This window comes from Schistosoma haematobium, chromosome 4 (assembly GCF_000699445.3).
Source record: "Schistosoma haematobium chromosome 4, whole genome shotgun sequence".
Taxonomy (NCBI): domain Eukaryota; kingdom Metazoa; phylum Platyhelminthes; class Trematoda; order Strigeidida; family Schistosomatidae; genus Schistosoma; species Schistosoma haematobium.
In genome coordinates, this window is record NC_067199.1 from 45,649,995 (window position 1) to 45,672,044 (window position 22,050).

General features: G+C 37.1%; 1 protein-coding gene across 2 annotated transcripts in view; it reads left to right on the plus strand.

Moving 5' to 3' along the window:
- The window catches only part of RUSF1 (RUS member 1), a 35,398-nt gene extending 14,167 nt beyond the window's left edge, over nt 1-21,231 (plus strand). For both annotated transcript variants that reach the window (XM_051216550.1, XM_035730178.2), the window contains 5 exons: nt 2,510-2,833; nt 4,308-4,393; nt 11,634-11,743; nt 15,568-15,628; nt 19,874-21,231. In XM_051216550.1, the coding sequence (XP_051067148.1) occupies nt 2,510-2,833; nt 4,308-4,393; nt 11,634-11,743; nt 15,568-15,628; nt 19,874-20,016 (724 nt within the window). In that variant the 3' untranslated portion in view covers nt 20,017-21,231. The remainder of the gene's footprint in view (nt 1-2,509; nt 2,834-4,307; nt 4,394-11,633; nt 11,744-15,567; nt 15,629-19,873) is intronic.
- Nucleotides 21,232-22,050: the final 819 nt, after the last annotated feature.

Here is a 22,050-nt window from a genome sequence, read left to right on the forward strand (position 1 = left end):
ACGTAACATGGACAGATAGACATCCAGTTTCTGAATATTTAATGTGTAATTTCCTTAGTTATTTGAACACATAAATATTGGTACAACGAGGCATCAAATAGGTATGCGCCATACAAGTAAGTTGATTTGTGTGTGGGCTGTGATACTCCCCGGGTATCCAAACCATGGTTCATACGCTCCTGTTCCCTTAGTATCCTGGAGCCCATATAGACCATTTGTTTGGAATCGGGGTTTTCGAAATTCTCTAGGTGGATCATCCACATCCACCAACCCAGTTAACGCGCCAGACATTCGCTTTTCATCCTCTCAATTTTGTAAACAACACCCTCGCTGTGAGAATGTAGTGATTGGGACTCCCTTGGCAGTGACTGTATACGCGTGGCCATGTGAGAGCATTTGTAGAGGGAGGGTTGACTCTGCCCACCCTCGACCGTACCAGGGCATTTGGGGGTGTAACTTCCTTCCTATTATCGATTTCTGCTCTGAACTCATTAAGTGTAAACTGCTTGTTTCCTTATTTTTTTTCAAGAAGCATGTGTCTGTTGTATATTGTGATCCAAGTTTATGTATAGCATATTGATTGAATATCTAGTCTATGGTAGTAAAATCTCAGTTACCTATCGTATAATAGTAGTATATTGTGTCAAATAGGAAATATTTTTATTCTGTCATTATATCAACTAAATAACTGGTACATTCTATTGTGAAATTTTAATAATTCATACATATGACATACGTCAGACTAAAACAATTCAAGTTTTTTTTTATCTAACGAGTAGGGTATCATATTGTGAAAATCCAACAGTCCATAATCTTCCATTTAAATGAACTAACAATACAATACGATTTTTATTTAATCGTAAATGTATTCTGAAATTAAATAATATAACTTAAAGCTATTTTCTTTAGTTTTTGATGGAGTTTTGTTCTCTGAGCTGGATGGTTTGGTCGTGGAGCTTTCATCATTCTTCTGAACGACATCATCAGCACAAACTTCAGGTAGAAGTGAAGTGTTCGGATTTCTGCACGTGTAGTTCATAGCTTGTCCTGTACACCTCGATGTTGATTGGTTCTTAGTGACCTTAAATTTGTCATTGTTTAATTTTTTCTTTTGGTTGTATCTCGCATTAGTTTGATTTTTGTTTCTATGTTTGCCTATAATTTTCCTGATTGGTTGATAAATTGGATCGATTTCAATGTGCCTGTTGATTGCTCATTGACCTGAGTACCAACCTTCTACAAATTCTCTGGTGTTTTTAGAATTGTCTCTATCTAATATCTCCACATTTTTCTAGTCGAATATGTGTTTGCAGTTGTCTAACATGCATGTACGTGGACAATCAATATCGAGGTGTACAGGATAAGCTGTGAACTATATGTGGAGAAATTTGAACACTTCACTTCTACCTGAAGTTTGTGTTGATGATGTCGTTTAGAAGAATGATGAAAGCTCCACAACCAAACTCATAAGATAAATTAAAATTAGTATTGAGCCCTTTTTAAGGACTCTAACGCAATAATCACTTTTCTTTGAGTAAGACTCTTTGTTCTCTTCATTCCGAGATTTAACATCTACCTCAATCATTGAGTTAGAATCCATGATAGGATTCAGTAGATACTTAGAAGAATCTAGCATTACATAATTATGTTAAGCGTTATTGTGAATAATTCGGCGAGACTATAATTTATGGACGAACCAATCACGTATAAGATAACAGGTCTCGGATTTTGGCGCGAAACTCACTCATCCATTTAGAGTTTTGACATTATAGATTATATCAGTTCGTGATGAAAACCCTAAATTTAATTCCTAACCTTTAACCTCCAACTGTAAATCATAATTCCGATTCCTCACACTGATTTATAACCCTCATTTTGTCTTAATTATTAGGTGAACACACTCAAGATCACTTTAGCGTCGCTCAAAGGTCGCCCAAAAATTCTAGGTCTTACTAATAATTCTACTCCTAGACAATTGTGAAATTCCAAATTTACATAAATGCACTTGGTGTTGTTTTACTTGTATCTTCCCATTGTTATTTAAGACTGCAACTAATCAGTCTCATATTGGCATATGTGCGGATTCCCTCGATATAACCTTAAATTACAACCCAATATGAGACTGATCAATTGCAGTCCTAAATAACTATGGGAAGATACAAGTAAAACAACACCAATAGAATATGGTTTCACTCCATTGCACAAGCAGGTGGCTGTCAAGATTCACTAGCTAAGTGAATAATGCAATGGCATTTGAAGTGAACGGTACTGGGTTCGTATCCCAGAGTGAACATCAACTCTGAGATGCAAGTACATCCAGCTGACGAGTCCCAAATAGAAAGAAACGCGCATCAAACTGGATTCCACTACTAGACACTATCCATTTTTGCTTAAAAAGTTACATACATGTTTAATGATTACATTTGCTCAATTATAAGTTTTTTTTTAACCTTCAAATCGTTTTCACTGATTTCTTAATTATTTTCTCTCCCTCTCTCTTTTATTTCAGTTGTATTTGGTTCTGTTTTATTTGTTGTACTATTGTACATTTATATTCCAATTATCGTGCTGTAAAATGTTTGAAATTACGAACATTCAATCGTACACGTTTTCATTTAGCTATACAACAATGGTTTGAACAACAATTTTGTCATGTTTTAATGTCAAATAATAACAGTAATAATGATGATGTGAATAAAATATCTGAATATCTTCTAATGAATAAATCATTTCCACATGTTATATGGGTTAATGAATGTGAACCTATCTTATATAAAACTGATCAACCTACAATTATAATGGGTTGTTCATTGTATAAATTACCTATTGAAGGGTAAGTCTTTATTGTATATGATTATTTTTCTTGATGAAAAAGTAGTGAGTAGAATATCCTAACTGAAAGTTTTGTATTATATCTTAACCTACTGTAAAATATTAGGAAATAGCGTTTACATAATCTAAATTCATCATTGGAGCGCTCCATATTTAGCTCTCAAATGCCCTGTTTCGACCGAGAGTGAGGAGAGTCAGCTCACCCTCTCAAAATGCTCTCAAATGGCCACGTGCATAAAACCACTGACAGGGATGTCCTACTCAATGCCTTCTCGCACCACAAGTGTTGTTTACAAAATTCAGAGGACAAAAATCGAATGTCCGGCGCTTTAACCAAATCCCTGGATATGGAGGATCCATCTGCGGGGGTTGGAAAACTCTGATTCTAAACCAATGGGGCACATAGGCCTCTGGATCCTGAAGGAACGAATGGCATATGAACCTATTGTTGGTCACCGACCATCATGGGACGTTGCTGCCCTGCCATGTGGATCAGACCTTTAGGTCAAAGAATTCCGGTTGTGACCCTCCTAAGAAAACCACCTTCTTCGGGTTGGGCAGCCGGACAGTATCCAAGCCCCTCATACAAATCGAATGATTTATGTGGCGCATATCTATTTAGTGCCTTCTTGTACCAATGTTTATGCGTTTAAATAAATAAATAAGCGATGTTTTTTTGTGAAATTATTCGTCTACTAATAGTAGTATGTAAATAAATTCACAATAAAAATTCATACCATTACTATGTGTCAACAGTGTGTTTTTGATTTAAATCGTCTATTCAGTATCTTTAATTATGTTTTTGTCTGGCCCAAGATTTTTGAAGTTAATTTATTGTAATGTACTACTAGCTTCAGCTGACTCATGATCTTAACCATTGAAATTACTATAATCTCCACAAAAACTCATCTGATATTAATCAGCATATGCTCACTAGTGACTGGCTTCAAGAGGTATATCCTGCAGTTCTAGTGAGAAATAGCGACCACTGGAGTTCAACCGGGTCTATTGTGAGATAGTAACTCACTGAGGACAATAGTGAATGTGTCGCTCAATTTCGTGGATTAGTTGAAGTTAGACATTAACACTATAGGATGCCGGCCAGCTCAGTGGTCTAGTGGTTAAGTGTTCGTGCGTGCAACCAGTAGATCCTGGGTTCGAATCTCGCAGGGGCGAGGTCGTGGATGCGCACTGCTGAGGAGTCCTACAAGAGGACGGAACGGCCGTCCAGTGCTTCCAGGTTTTCCATGATGGTCTAGCTTCAACTGACTCATGATCTTAAACGTTGAAATTACTACAATCTCCACAAAAACCCATCTGATACTACTTACACGTTTATAAGTAGTTTATGCTGAATTGTAGCAATTTTCATTTCTGCATAACTAGAAACAATTTTGTTTGTATGCATATTACATTTTAAATGTGATATACATATCGGTTGTTTGTTTTCTATTACTTTATATATATCTCTATAGACAGAAATTACTACCTAATTTGATACGATTATGTGAGAAAAACAATTACATTTTGTATTGTTCAAATTGGGAATGTATTCAACAAGGTTTGTACTTGTTTTTCTACTAATCAGCTCTCTTATAGTTTTAGAATATGAGATGAAATGTATCATTGATAAGCTGTAATTTTAATTCGTTTATTGAAGTTATATTCTTTGAATTGGATAGTTGAATTATAAGGCTCTGATTTTTGTTTCTTCTAGATAACATCATATCAGTAATCTACACAATCGGTCAGTGAATTAGTCAGCTACAACGTAGGACTAGGCATATATATGCATTGATCCAAGTTGCCATACTTCATTAGCACAGCAAAATGAACACCGGATTCATAGGAGTAGTTAAGTCAATGATGGTAATATATAAAAGAAAGATTACATATAAGGATATAATACAGAAAGAAAGTCAGTCAGTCAGTCAGTAACAACGTAGAACTTCGTACGTACGTACATCAGTTCAAGTTACCATACCACATTAGCACAGAGATGCAGTTGTCCATTCAAATCCCCTAGTGGTAGAAGTAATACAAGTGTAATCAGTAATCGGAAACATTAGGGTTTGAAAATGTTATTTAAAGAGTATAATCTAGTGAAATAAATTTGGAAAGAGAAAAAAAAAGACAAGGAAGATTCAGGAGATTAGAATTTTAGAGAACACAAAGAGTGGATGCACCTGCGCCACTGCAAACGACTTTGAGCTATGTCATTCAAGGTCTCTAACCATCGGTTGCTATCATCTCGCGGTCCCCAACCAGGTAGTCTACACCTACTAACATGGATCAGTCCACTTGTCAGTGACTTCATGGATTTGTGCCATGTTTTGGTCTGGCCGCCTCTAGCTTTCTTCCAACTTACTCCTATACCACTGAGCATCGCACGTCGAGGCAGTCGGTGGTTGGGCATACGTAACACGTGTCCCAGCCATCTCAACTGATGAAGTTTTACTACTTCATCAATTGATTTGTCATCCTTATCTAGTACCCGTTTCCTAACAACTGCATTACTTACTCGATGGTTCCAGGATATACGAGCAATGTTTCGAAGACACCCATGATCAAATACTAGGTGGATATAGTAAAGAAAGAAAGAATTAATTCATAGAAAGAAACATATGAAGCTATTTTAATCACATAGTTTAAGGGAAGACAGTCAGTATATACACCCACGCCATTGTGATCGATTGTCAGCCATGTCACCCACAGTCTCCAACCGTTGGTTACGATAGTCATGCGGACCCCAACCAAGTAGTCTGTATCTATCAACATGGCTCAGACTAGAATTTAGTGACTTCAAGGACTGATGCCACGTTTTGGTTTGGCCGCCCCTAACATTAATATACACAATCGACTAATATCTTATTCTATTGTCCTGAAATTTGATAACTGGCAGTTGTCTGGTTATTTATTTCACTTGTCTTACCCTATGGCTTGACCTTTGACCTTGTTGTTGTTTATCTTTTTTCTCATTGGTTTATTGATTATTTCTATTCTGATATGCACAACCAAGGTGCTCAATTTCCATTCTATGGTAAAGGTAACAACTGCTTCATTTTCAGTATTTCTGAACTTCATCATTAGATGACTTTTTCCGATTGATCTAACATTGGAATCAATTAACTAATTCGATTTTTTTTTAGACTACATCTTTCATCTCATCGAGTAATGGTCTAAAATATTGTTTTCAAATTTAACCATTTGCTGTCAGAAATACTCCAAAAAACATATCGACTATTGTTTAACTTCCATTAAGTGGTTCAGTTACAAAGATGTATGTATGATTTACTTACCATTATTCATAAAACCTATTAACTGTGTCTTATCAGTATTTGTGAAGATGATAAGGGCGGCCTGCTTGAGCATCTGGGCTACGTGTTCCTGCCATCTAGATATTTCAACAAGTTATCTATTTTTGTTTGTTTTAATATATGTCATTATGTCTATTCATCGCATAAGCTATCCTGATGCATTTCTGAAAAGTGTATAACCTTTCGTTGTCAAAACTCAATAAGAGACAATGTGGTTGCTGGCAATATACAACGAAAAGAATGCACATTATTCAGATGTTCATTTACTGAACTGCTAATATCTAACTGGCGACCACTCGATATTTATCTCCAGGACTCATCAAGAAAGAAACGGAAACTTGTTGAAATACTTTACGCTGAGAATTCTATATTGTACCAAAAATATAATATTGAATAAAGCTGATAATAATAATAATAATAACAGTGGTAATAAGATATATGAATCATTTTCATATGTGTTTTTATTTTAGGCAGTAACTATATTATCAGAAGGGGTTTTGTGGAGATTTTAGTAATTTCAGTAGTTGAAATCATTAGTCAATTGAAGCTAGACCAGTAGGACGAAACGATTGTCCAGTCCTTCCAGGTTTTGCATGATATTCTAGCTTCAATTTACACATGATCAACTTTTGAAATTAATAAAATCTCCATAAAAACCCTTTTGATAATAATCATCTACTCACTTGTGACTGACTTCAAGAGGCATTTCCTGGAGTTCTAGTGAGAAGCCATGACCAGTGAATTTCGACTGGGTCTGTTATGAGATATCAGCTCACTGAAGACAATGATGTGCGGTGGCGCAATTTCGTGGATTAGTTGAAGTTACATATTAACACAGTTGGATGCTGACCAGCTCAGTGGTCTAGAGGTTAAGCGTTCGCGCGTGGGAACGATAGGTTCTGTGTTCGAATCTCGTGAGGCAGGATCGTGGATAATCACTGCTGAGGAGTCCCACAATACAATGAGACGGCCGTCCAGTGCTTACAGGTTTTCCATCATTATCTAGCTTCAATCGACTCATGATTTCAACTATTGAAGTAACTATATTATCACTAGTTAATATAAAATGTATGGAATATGACTATTAACGGGATTCAGGATGCGTGTATTGCCTTATTTGAGAGTTGTCAGAAAGATACACTTGAATCTAATATCAACTGTGAGATCAAGACACATCAAGCTGACGAGTCGCAAATTATTATGAATATATCGAAGCAATCCACACAGTATGCTCATATGCCAAGAATGATAAAAATTTCATTAAATTATTTGTTGTTACTTGTTAGACTTAGTCTGTATTATTGCATATTCTTAATGCTCATCATTAGCTAGTAGACATAGTTCATTTATAAAAATACTTATGACATAATGACTGGTTGGTTGATTTGAGTTCGAATCTTTTAAGTATATCTACCATCTGTTTATATTCATATTTTCCTAGTAAATTTCTGTCTATAACTTTCTGCATAGGTTGAAATCAAGGAAAGTATATAGTGACAATTTAATCGCAAATATGGATATTAAACTTTCGAAAGATTTGATTTATTGATGAAAAGACGAAATATTACTTAGTAAATTATACTATATACTAGATCACTTGATTTTATTATTTATTTTAACACATAAATATTGTTACAAGGAGGCACCAAATACATATGCTCCACACAAATCTCATTTGATATGTGTGAGGGCTGTGATATTGCCCGGATGCCCAAACCGAAGCAGGTGGTCTTCTTAGGGGGCCACAACCGGAGCCTCCGACCCGAATGTCTAATCCATAAGGCAGTGGAGCAACGTAGGGAGATGCAGTCCCATGGTAGTCGGTGACCGACGATTGGTTTATACGCCATTTGTTCCTTCAGGGTACTGAAGCCCATGTGCACCATTGGTTTGGAATCAGGGTTTTCCAACTCCCCCAGGTGGCTCTCCATGTCCACCAACTTGATTAAAGTGCCGGACATTCGCTTTTCATACTCTCAATTTCGTAAACAACACCCCCGCCACGAGAAGGTAGTGAGTAGGACTTCCGTGGCGTAGCCCTGTAAGAGCATTTGGATTGCGAGAGGTGACTCTCCCCACTCTCGGCCGTACCAGGGCATTTAGGGGCCATAATATACATTCATCATCTATTACAATTCACTGGATAGAATTATTAGGAATAAAATTAAAGACATTTACGACTTCGGTTTATCGTAACAAAGTAAAGAAACTGATCCACATTAATTCATTTGCTATTAGTTCTGTTATGTAGTTTAACGTTATTCAATCCAACTTGTTGTAATCTTCGACAGTTCAACTGTCATATAGTTCAAAGTTAGTTATCCTAATTATTTGATATATGTTTCTATTTCACAGTGAATCTTATGTCTTTTTGATATAGTTCTTGTCAGTTGTTTCTTTCTAACTTAGAATTCCTTAATACTACGTACCAAATCATTCCACATACGAAACATCAACTTATCATTAAGATTGATTCATTTTAGCTCAGATTGAAAGAAATAAAAAAAAATTGTGGATTATAAGATGTCATGATCGTCTCCGGACGTGGAATCTCTATATTTTATACTTAAAACTAAGTTATCAGTCAGTCAGTTTTTCTTTTTGTAAAAGTTTTTATTTTACTGTAGTTGACACTAAGCATCGAAATTGATTAGGTTCTATCGGTATATGTGCATTTTGAGCTCATTAACCTGATATTACCATCTATTCAACGCTGTAATTTTGAAAGTAAATCCATCTGTAGAGTTAGAAATACGATGAAGTATACACATCCTGTACTCTACTACTAGGTACAATTCAAGTCAATTAGTTTCTCTAAAAATACTAAGATCAAATCTAATTATTATAATTTGTTTAAAAAGATAATCTAATTAATAATCAATCACATCTTGTCTTCATCTCTCTCTGTAGTGCTTTTGACTTGATTTTATTGATCAAGTTACAGTATTGTGATAATTAGTCTAAATAATTCGACAGAATCCATGTACTTTGACATATTTTAAATGGTTAGAGATAATGAATAAGAAAACTTCCAAATGTAGTTTCTTCATCTTAGTTGATATTTGTTAGCAAGAGAGGGAGTATTAGGAGGTGTAGGAAGGATTTGAATGTGACCAACTTGGTCTCGTGTGTTGTTACAGGTATGAGGGCTGATGTCACTTCCCTGCTGCCCACACCGTGGAAGGGTATTTGTTGAGGAACCTGAAAAGGGAGTTGGATTAGTGTTGGTCTTAACGACCTGGGTGCGTGACCGCAGAGCCCAAGGGACAACTGCTCGAGGCCGGTCGTACACGGCCTTTTCGTGGGAGGTTTTTAATGTGTTAGCTTCGTTCTTCAAAGGGCCTTACCGCCGGAGACGGAAATCCGTGAGGTAAGGTGAGGTGTGACATTCTTAGGGTCGACCTTTTCTAACCCCTTCCTTGTGTGAAGGCAGCATCGCTGCAGACGCTGGTTGTCTGAGGGAAACACCTTAGTGCTGTCACACCCCTCTACAGTCAACAGTACGACTTCGCCCTCAGACCTTGATTTGATGCTTTTAGTCTTATCGTTCTCCAATTGACCTGCGTGGCATAGTAGAACCTACAGGAACATATGTTCCAGCCAATATAGCTCCGTTGGGTCATCACGATAGGCAAGCCCGACCACCGCGTCAAGGTAGCAGCTACGGTCGGGATCACATTGTCAAAGTATATTTGTTTAATACAATTATTTTATTCTATTCAGTGAGAATATTTCCAATCAACTATTTTAATAGTTAAGATCATGAGTCAATTGAAGTTAGACCATCATGGAAAACCTGAGAGAAATCGATGGCTGTTTTGTCCTATTGTGAGACTTTTCAGCAGTGCGAATCCACGATCCCGCCTCACGAGATTCGAACACAGAATCTATCGGTTTCACGCGCAAACGCTTAACCTCTAGACCACTGAGCTAGTCGGCATCCAACTACTGTGTTAATGTCTAACTTGAACTAGTCCAAGAAATTGAGCGACACATCCATCATTATTTTCAATGAGTTACTATCTCACAATAGACCCGGTTGAACTCTACTAATCACTGCTTCTTACTAGAACTATAGGGCGATACCTCTTGATATTTCAATAACGTAAATTTAAGTTATGTAAAATATAAGGAAAGGCTATATGTACCTGAGTTACGTTAGATGACCATTAACTTATTTTGTTTGTAGTTGATCAGGGTAAGAGAAGAGGTTTTGATAGAAAATTACTAACTTGATAAGCTATTGAAAATTAATTATTTACTCTTAGACTATGATTAGTTTAAAGGAGTGAGACTTGTGCGATTCACTATCTTAACCATATCTTTGTTTAACCAGGCTGAAAGGTGTTGACGAACACAAAAATGTGAATCTCTAGGACGTCTGTCAGTATAAGTTGCTTTACAGTAGTTGAATTAATAAATACAAAATAACGTGAACATTCTAGGTAGTTCATCTTTTAACCTCGATATCATCATTGATGGCGTGAAAAATACTAGTCATTGTTTTCTGGGATTGAATATTCTCTAGATTGTTCTAAGTACACTCTAGATCAGTAGTTTATTGTCTGTATTGCCTCTAAATTGTTGGCTCATGAACAAGGATTTCTTATTGATTGTTTGTACTTCTCTCATTCTAACTATTGTGACCATAAATTTGCTTATAAGCTTTCTGTTATATCTATTTTCTAAAAGTGTGTCACTCAAACCCTGTAGCTTCTCTTCGATTGTTTCAGTAGAGCAAACAGGTGTTTTTTCGCATATCAGAGGTACAAAGTAAAGGAGATATATCTGCTTCCCTATCTAATTACTTTTCTTATTTAGATTTCTTCCGATTAATCAATCCACTTCCATAGTTAGGAAAACATATAAAAAGGGCTGTTCTAACTTTACATTCCTGTTCACTTGTGAACATACAAACAATCCATAATTCGTATGCTCTAATTTAAACTTGACTATATTTCCGATTCATAATTAGTTAAGACATCCAACTTTTAGCTATTAGGTCACAGGTATGCACATTTCTCCATCCACTTAAATTTAGATAATCAAGTAGGTATTATTAGCTCCTTAAATAAAACAACAGTAAGCAAAGATGGATAATGGCTAGCAGTGGGATGCTGGATGCACGTTTCGTCCAATTTTGAAACTCGTTAGTTGGGTTCCAGTCCCAGAGTGAATATCAACTCTGAGATACAGGTATATCCAGCTGACGAGTCCCAAATAGGAAGAAACGCGCATCAAACGGGATTCCACTGCTAGCTACTATCCATCTTTGCTTATAAAGCTTGTGAAGTAAGACAATATTGAGGCAATCCGCACAGTACGCGCATATGTCAACAAGAGATTGATCAATTGCAGTCCTAAATAACAATGGGAAGATACAAGTAAAAGAGCACCAAATGAATAAAACAACAGTCAAGTCAGATATTTAAATCTGTAATTGTACATTGAAAATGTATAAATTTACTTTGTTTATTTTTTTAGGCAACTCAATTAATCCATTGACAATGTATATCGTTCTATTTTCTGAATCGAAACCTTTGGATCAGCTCAAAGCTATGCTGCATGTAGAATTGATAACATTCATAGTAAAGGTTAGTGTTAGTCAATTATTTGTGATTATGTAGTTTATACTAGGGGTTTAACTTAATTAGACAATCAACGAAAATCAGTAATCACTGGATAGATGTTTTGTTGTAATATAAGATTCCTTACTAATGAGTATTCATGGCCTTACCAGTGATTTCACCTTACCATCCTAGGAAATAGCTCCATATTCTTGAATTGAATACTGGTGTTCGCGGCCTATGCTCCTCCACGAGAGGTAACAGGCGTAAGTAAGTAGGAAAGTAAAGTCTTGAATCTAAGTGAAGGATTTAGAATAAGCAAATATCATAAATGAATTGCAAATCTATAACAATAGTTGATTATTTAGCCTCAAATTTATTTTTGTAACCACTTAACTTTGAAGGAACAATACTTTTTCAATACCATAAAATTAAACTTGTTAAATGTTCACTAATATGACTTTAATATATTGCAGCCCACAAATGCCTTGGTACGGCCGAGAGTGGGGAAAGTCACCTCTCGCAATCCAAATGCTCTCACATGGCCACGCGTATATAGCCTCTGCCACGGAAGTCCTACTCACTGCCTTCTTGTGGCAGGGGTGTTGTTTACGACATTGAGAAGACGAAAACGGAATGTCCGGTGCTTTAATCAGGTTGGTGGACATGGAGAGTCCACATAGGGGAGTTGGAAAACTCTGATTCCAAAACCACTGGTGCACATGGGCTCCACTACCTTAAGGGAACAAATGGCGTATGAACCAATCGTTGGTCACCAGCTACCATGAGACTGCATCTCATTACGTTGCTCCACTGCCTTGTGAATCAGACCTTCAGGTCGAAGGCTCCGGGTGTGCGCCCCCCTAAGAAAACCATCTACTTCGGTTTGGGCACCCGGGCAGTGTCACAGCCCACACGCAGGTCAAGTGACTTGTGTGGCGCATACCTATTTGGGTGCCTCCTTGTAACAATATTTATGTGTTAAAATAAATAAATAATATATTGAAACCTCATTTACACCTAATAAGCTCAACTTAGGCTGAACAAAAAGTACAGTAAGCATGATCAATAATAAAAATATGTATATGATAACTATCTTATAGTTTTGTTTGTTCTAAATGAGATGGTTATTTTCTTGTATATAATATGCTTAATTGAATATGATTTTTGTCTACATTTCTATCAAGTTCAAACATGTTTTAAATGTTTACATATGGATTGGTTATCCTATTGTTCCTATTGGAAACTGTTTTATATTATATTATATCTTGGCTTATAACTTTTAGAATAAACTAAAGATACATGTTTTTATAGATGAAACACCTTGCGATTTTGATTTTACATTTATTTATTTAAATACTTAAACATTGGTACAAGAAGGTACCAAATAGACATGAGTCACACAAATTATTCGACCTATATGAAGGCTGAGATACTGCCCGGGTGGCCAAACTGAAACAGGTACACTCCGAGCTTTTGACCTACAGGTTTAATCCACAACGTAGTGGAGGAACTTTAGAAGATGCAGTTCCGTGGTAGTCAGTGACCAACGATGGGTTCATATGACATTTGCTCTTTCAGGATCCTGGAGCTTATGTCCACTTTTGGTTTGGTATCAGAGTTTTCTAACTCCTCTAGGTGGATTATTCGTACCCACTATGGTGCGTGCTACTTATATTGATATACGTAGTATATGACGCGAGTTAAAAACGTAATGTCTGGCAGCAGAAGATGGGGGAAGATCAAGAAAGGAAGAGTGGGAACACAATGCAATTTGTATGAAAACGCATGAACAATGAAATGTGAGACAACGGATTGATGTTTGCAAAAGGAACAATCCAGTTTGATATGACGGATCGATATTTTGCAAATTAACGATTTGCTATATGGTTCTCAGATTTAATTGAGATGCTCTGTAATTATGTGGTCAAATGCATTCGATCGTCCCCACTGGTGTTCTTGTTCACTACACCCACCAACCTATGTTTATCGCCGGATGTTCGGTTGTCGTCCTTTTAATTTTGTAAACAACACTGCGACCAAGAGAAGGTAGTTAGTAGGACCTCCCAAGTAATGAATATATACACGTGGCCATATGAGAGCATTTCGAAAAGGTGAGATGAATGTTGGTCATACAAAGGCATTTGATTTTACAAATCAAGTTTTTACTATAAAGTAATTCAAACCAATAGACTTCTATGGGACTTGTTGTGTATTGAGTCTCGAACTGGGACATAACAGATTAATCAAACTTTTTGATTGTGATCATGAACCGATTGATGTTAGACCAGCATTGAAAACCAGGAAGCACTAGACGGTCATTTCATCCTATTGTGGGACTCTTCAGCAGTGCGCATCCACGATCCCGCTCGCGGGATTGGAACCCAAGGCCTTCAGTCTCGCGTGCCAACGCTTAACCTCCTGGTGGTCTAACATCAATCGGTTCATGATCTCAATCAAAAATTTAATAATCTCCACAACCCCTATACTGATAATTATCATGTGCTCAATAGTGATTAGCTTCGTGAGAGAATCCTCGGAGTTCTAGTGAGAAGCCGTGACCAGCGGAGCTAATCCGTGTCGGATAGAGACAGTTATCTACCTCAGTACAATGAAAGATGGTCGCGCAATTTCGTGGATTGGTTGAAGTGAGACATTAACATCATTGGATGCCGGCTCAATGGTCCAGTAGATTAAGCGTTCGCGCACAAGACAGAAGGCCCTGGGGGTTAGAATCCTGCGAGCACGATCGTGGATGCGCGCTGCCACTGAGGAGTCCCACAACAGGACGAAACAGCCGTCCATTGCTTCCAGGTTTCCAACGGTGGTTTAACACCAATCGGTTCAGGATCTCAATAAAAATACTCAATAATTTCCACAACCTCGACATCTAAGGAAAAACAAGGCCTACAATGGACAGTTCAGAACCAATTTGACGATTCGCACTTCGCAGATGACCTAGTCCTCCTATCGCATACACGCGAACAAATGCAGATAAAGACAGCCAGTGTAGCAGCAGTCTCGGCATCAGTAGGCCTCAACATACACAAGCGGAAAACCAAGGTCCTCAAATTCAAAACAGAGAACAGCAATCCAATCACTCTTGATGGCGAAACTCTGGAAGATGTAGAATCCTTCACATAGCTGGCAAGCATCATCGATGAACTAGGAAGTTCAGATGCAGACGTAAAGGCGAGGATTGGCAAAGCAAGAACCACATTACTACAATTGAAGAACATATGGAACTCAAAACAACTATCTATCAACCAATATCAAAGTGAGAATCTTCAATATGAACGTCAAGGTAGTTCTACTGTATGGAGCTGAAACTTGGAGAACTACAACAACCACCATCAAGAATGTACAAGTAATTATAAATGGTTGTCTACGCAAGATACTCAACATCCATTGGCCGGGTACCATCACCAACAGCCTTTTGTGGGAGAGAACAAACAAGATTCTGGCTGCTGAGGAAATTAGGAAAAGACGATGGAAATGGATAGGACATACATTACGCAAATCATCAAACTACATCACGAGGCAAGCCCTAACTTGGAATCCTAAAGGGAAGCGGAAAAGATGAAATCTAAAGAACACATTACGCCGAAAAATAGAAGCAGATATGAAAGGGATAAATAATAACTGGAAGTAGCTGGAAAGGATTGCCCAGGACAGAATTGGATGGAGAATGCTGTTGAGCGGTCTATACTCCTTCACGAGGAGTAACAAGCGTAAGTAAGTAAGTTAGTATACTGATAAAGATTAATTAAAGGTAATTCGTGTCTATGATCATCATCTATATGCTAGATGTGTTTTTGATTAATTTTGTTGTTGTTCTTGTTGCTATGTAGTATCCCTTGAAAACAATATTACCTCATAAAATATTGGAAGAAATAATTCAAGCAAGAGATTGTAAGTTATTTATGTACCTATAAGTATCAATATATATATACTATGCATTTTGTTTACCATTAAACTTAATTTAAAATAAGATATTTTAGATTAGATTTTGTATTGCATACAATATTACCATAGAAACGAATATTTGGTTTAACCTTATGTTAACTTGAAAAAAGATATAGAAATATCGTAGCTATAAACCATACGCATCATTATAATTGACACTTAATGATATTGTACTTACACTTTGTGATTAAAGATGTCACATTTATTCAGAGTTTGATAGCACATTTTTTTTGTTATAACTTGTGGTCTTGTGCCCTATTCATATATATTCGCTCTGTTTTAATTTACGGCAACGAAACATGGCCATTAAGAGTAGAAGACACTCGTAAGCTACTAGTATTTGACCACAGATGCCTTAGAAATATTGCTAGCATCTGCTGGGATCACCGGGTAAGTAATAGTGGGGTTAGACACAGGGTATTAGGGAATGATGGTAAATCAGTTGATGAGGTTATGAATCTTCATCGACTGAGATGGTTGGGCCACGTATTACGTATGCCTGAACACCGATTACCACGACGTGCAATGCTAACCGGGGTAGGGGATGGTTGGAAGAAAGTTAGGGGCGGCCAAACCAAAACGTGGCATCAGTGCCTGAAGTCACTAACTTCTAGTCTGAGCCATATTGGTAGATGCAGACTACTTGGTTGGGGTCCGCGTGACTATCGTAACCAATGGTTGGAGACTCTTGGTGACATGGCTCAGAATCGATCACAATGGCGTCGGTGTATACACTCTTTGTCTTCCCTTAAACTAAGAGATTAAAATCACTTCATATCTTTCTTGCTACCAACTAATTCTTTCTTCCTATACTATATCCTTATTGCAACCTTTGACCTAACCACTCCTATGAATCCGCTGTTCATCTTGCTGTGCTAATGAGGTATGGCAACCTGGACCGATGCACATATGTGCCTGGTCCTACGTTGTAGCTGACTGACTATTCATATTTATATATATGACATAATGATACCGCCAATTAGAGAACAGTGACTTATCGACCAGATCAATGATGTATAAATCCGTACGAGCAGTTTAGATTCCTTATCGATTCTTCTTCCAATCTAGTTCTGTCTGTCAAGTCCAGAACATCAATCTCAGCCTCTGTGATATCAATGATGTATTTCAAACATACTGGGTTTATATATAAAGCATATAGACGATATCGTACCGTCAAATAGAAGACAACATTTGTACAAGATTTAGCTAAATGTCGTTATGAATGTGGGAGGTAGTAATTCATGGACTGGATATAACTTAAGAACGGTAAATCGTATAATAATAATCTATGGGTCAAAATAAAGCTTTTACGAAGAGGAACTTGAGTATGCATTGTTTAGCTACTTAATAATTATGCAACACAAAATATATGTATCGTATTAGCCCATAAATAGTTCTCAAAAGTTACCGTTGATTATACTTATCGGGATATAACACTTTTGTGCATAATACTATAATTGAAGGATGCCAAATCCAATCAAACCAAAAGTTAAGAGTGAAGGGATTTCAAGAAATATTTGGAAAGCATTCAGTATGTCGAGAAGTGTTGTAAGGAGATGCGTAGCATGGTGTACCCAGTGCTGATCTGATACGGATGCGCGACCGAGCGTCTTCAGCTGATGAGGTCAGTATAAATGTCGAAGACTTACAGAATTATTTATTTACCGCTATATGACCACAAAGTTTTAAGTTTGGTCTTGTATGTTTATGTGTGTAGAGTCATAGATGGACTTTGACTTCTCATTGCTTATTCACCTGCTTTTAATTTGATGAACAAAAATTATATTTCACAAGTTGAAATCATGAGTCAATTGAAGTTAGACCACCATGGAAAACCTGGAAGTCGCTACAAGTGGAGTCCAACCAGGTCTGTTGTGAGAAATCAACTCACTGAAGACATTGGTGTACGGTGGCGCAAATTCGTGGATTAGTTGAAATTAAACATTAACACCGTTGGATGCCGGCTCAGTGGTCTAGTTGATAAAGCGCCTGGCGCGAGACTGATAGGTTCTGGGTGCGAGATCGTGGATGCGCACTGCTGAGGAGTCGCATACTAGGACGAAACGGCCGTCCAATGCTTCCAGGTTTTCCATGATGGTCTAGCTTCACTTGACTCATGATTTCAATCAGTGAAATTTCTAAAAATCTCCACAAAACCCATTCCAAAAATTATATTTGTTAGTCAGAAGTTCTTAATTTATTAACTGACAGTAAGTAAAGCGAACTACGAAAATTTATATCCCCTAATCTCTTGTTTTTATAAATGAAGTTTAATCATATTTGTGCTTATTATAAATAAGTAACTTGATCTATAGAGTTCGATCAATACTAAAAAGAACTTGACATGATATCGATTACCAATCAGTGATCAGTTCATTGTTTATTTATTTATTTGAACACATAGATATTGGTACAAGAAGACACCAAATATGTATGTGTCACACAGGTCTCATTTGATATATGTGAGGGCTGTGATACTGCCCGGGTGCCTAGACCGAAGCTGGTGGTTTACTTAGGGGGCCATACCCCGAGCCTTGGACCTAAAGGTCTAATTCACAAGGCAGTGGAGCAACGTAAGGAGATGCGATCCCATGATAGCCAGCGACCAACGATCGGTTCATACGCCATTTGTTCCTTCAGGATACTGGAGCCCATATCCACCAACCCGGTTAAAGCGCCGGACGTTCGCTTTTTATCCTCTCAATTTTGTAAACAACACCCCTGCCACGAGAAGGCAGTGAGTAAAACTTCCGTGGCAGAGACTATATACGCGTGGCCCTTTGAGAGCATTTGGATTGGGAGAGGTGACTTTCCCCACTCTCGGTCATACCAGGGCATTTGGGGGCCAGTTCATTGTAAATAAGTATGTTAATTTACTAGAGAAGAAAAGCTTCTTCTTAATGGTTGATTGATCACTAGGTTGTAACCAATATCATGTATGTCAAGTGTTTTTTTTAAGTTGATCGAATTTTGTTGATCAATTTGCAATGTGGTGACTAAGCTTAGTGACTGGACATCGCGTGCACCATATTGACATGTAAGTTGTTGATTAGAGATAGTCGACAGGATACTTTAGAGCTAGTGACACGGAATTGAATCATCTAGGGAGTATTGTCTATCCTAAGATTACAGTTACATCTCGCTGACGAGTACCAAATAATACGAAGCCTATGTTTGAAGTTTCCTGTTGACTACCTCCAGGTATTACCTTAAAATTTTATCTTGTGACTAATTGTCTTATCCTTTGATGTGACGAAATGGCTCACGTTGTCAATTCAATCTTATCATCATCCATCAGTTACAAACAGTTTGGATTTCCAGTTGGTTAATAAGAGTGTAATGATAAACATTCTACATAATTTCATTATAAACTTTTGAAATAATGATGTGAACAATACAAAATCTAGGGAAAGAAATTCTATATTATGGTTAAGATTTATTTATATTTGTATGAGAAAATGGGGTCATATGTTTGTAAAAATATGATTACGTAATTAGTTGGCACATATGCAAAAAGATAGAATTGAATCAACCAGAGATCTTAACACGGAACAGTTCAGCCGATGAATAATCTCCTTGTTGAACTGAAACAACTATATTCACCGAACAATCTATCAGTTAAAACGTAGGACTAGGCATTGGCCGAAATTGCCACACCTCATTAGAACAATAAGATGAACACCGAATATATCAAAGTAGTCACTTCAATGGTAATAACGTTTAAAGACAAGATAGTATATGATACATGTAGGAAGAATGAATTTGTACAAAGAAAGGTATAAAGTAGATTTCATCTCACAGTTTAAGGGAAAACTAAGAATATATACACCTACGTCATTGTGATTGATTCTAAGCCATTTCACCAAAAGTCTCCAACCATTGGTTACGATAGTCAAGCTTATCCTCAATCAAGTAGTCTGTATCTACCAATATGGATCAGATCAGAAGTTAGTAACTTGAAAGACTGATGTCATGTTTTAGTTTGGCCGTTCCTAACTTTCTTCCAATCATCTCCAACACTAGTTAACATTGCACGTCGTGGTAATCGGTGTTTAGCCATACATAACACGTGACTCAACCATCTCAGTCGATAAAGATTCACAATCTCATCAACTGAATTTACTATCATTTCTTCTTAAATTGAGGCTTAATTTCTATCTTTCTCTATTATCTTTATATCTATATTGATAGATTATGAATTTTTACAATCTACTATAAATCTTGTCAATCAATTATGGAATCCATTCATGAATTCATTACAATCAAATCATGATTGGAATTTAGATTCATTTCAATTTGCATCAGATGTATGGAGATTAAAACGAAATGAATAAAATATCACATAGATCAATTTGATGAAGAGTTCAACTATTGTAATCTGTATATTTTCTAATTGATGGTTTTTTCATTTGTAATAAATGTTTTGATATGAATTTGAAATGTTGATATAAATTAGGATGAACCAACTAATCAGGTAATAAGATATGAGGTCTTGGATTTTGTTCACAAAATTCACTCACCCATTTGGCTAAATAACTCCGTCTGTAGCTCTTCTAGAGTTACTGCCGGTTCCAAGCTCGGGTAAAGGAGGAGGGTTGGGCATGGGTTTAACAACCCCCATCCCGTAGAAAACTAACTCACTAAAAGAAACTTAACCAGAATTTGGCCAAATAGCTTCTTGACATTATAGTTTATGTCAGTTCGTGATGAAAAACCTGAAATCTAATTCTTAATCATCAACTGTAAATGATAATTCGAATTCCTCAAACAGATTGATAACGCCCCTAAATTCTCTGGTACGGGTATGTTCTCACACGCCCACACGCATACAGCCTCTGCCAGGGAAGTCCTACTCACTGCTTTCTCGTGGCGGGGGGTGTTGTTTACGAAAATGAGAGGACGAGAAGAGAATGTCTGGCACTTTAACCGGATCCAAAACCAATGGTGGACATGGGCTCCGGCATCCTGCGGGAACAAATGGCGTATGAACCAATCGTTGGTCACCGGCTACCATGGAACTACATTTCCTCATGATGCTTCACTGCCTTGTGGGTCGAACCTTTAGGTACAAGGCTCGGGGTATGGCCACCTAAGTAAACCACCAGCTTCGGTCTAGGCACCCGGGCAGTATCACAGCCCACACACAAACAGAATGAAATGACGATACTTACGGGAAATACTATACTTGCTTCGATTAACGAGTGTGGCGCATATATATTTGGTGCCATCTTGTACCAATATTTATGTGTTCAAATAATAAAATAAAATATTTGATCCTAGTTATTAGGCGGACACTCTCAATGTTACCTTAACGTCAATCAAAGATCATCCATAAATTATAGTCTCATCTTTAAGATGAATTTATTATCAAGCATTTCTAAGCATTTTTCTGCGTATTTAGCGGGTGAATGTTGCATATAAGCTTAATCTAAATTGAGTATTAGACGTCTAATTCTAACTTTAAACTAAGATTTTTATCCAGTGAGTTAGGACACACTAGAAAAATATGTTCATTGAATATGCATGTACAGGAATTTATATGGTTAACATGAAAACCATAGTAAAACTTATGTTTTTATCTACCGTACTCAATTATTGTGAATGGGAGGAAACATCCTCGAAGATGCTAAATATTGTATTTTTATGAAACATTGAGAGAAGGATGTATAACTTCACATAGAACTATAATAAGTTAGATTGACATTTCATAATTGGGATTGAGTGATTAAATGTTGAATAACCAAACAATTTTATTATTATTGCATACGTACAGTATGCTAAATTATCTAGTTCTATTTAATGATGTTACGAGGCTTGACATATTCGGTGGCAAAGCTTGAATGTTAGTTCATACTATTTGACACCTGTTGAATCCAGAGCTTCTTGCCAATTGCGTCCATCTTAAAGCAAATCATTGTATACCTAGTCACTTAGAACGACAATATCAATCACATAAGTGAGAGTTATGTGTATTTACGTTGATATTTTAAGAACAATTCGAGGAATAATTGGTTATGTAGACATATGGAAATATTTCAATTCATTTGTAGATCAGACTTGAACTGTCACAAAATAATTACTTCCCCGCCCCCAAATACCTTGGTACGGCCGAGAGTGGAAAGAGTCACCTCTCCCTCTAGAAATGCTCTCACATGGCCACGCGTATACAGCCACTACCAGGAAAGTCCTACTCACTGCCTTCTCGTGGTATTACTGTTGTTCACGAAATTGAGAGGACGAAAAGCGAATGTCCGGCACTTTAACCGGGTTCGTGGATATGGAGGATCTACCTAGAAGAGTTGGAAAACCCTGATTCAAAAACAATGGTGCACATTGGCTCCAGGATCTTGAAGGAACAAATGGCGTGT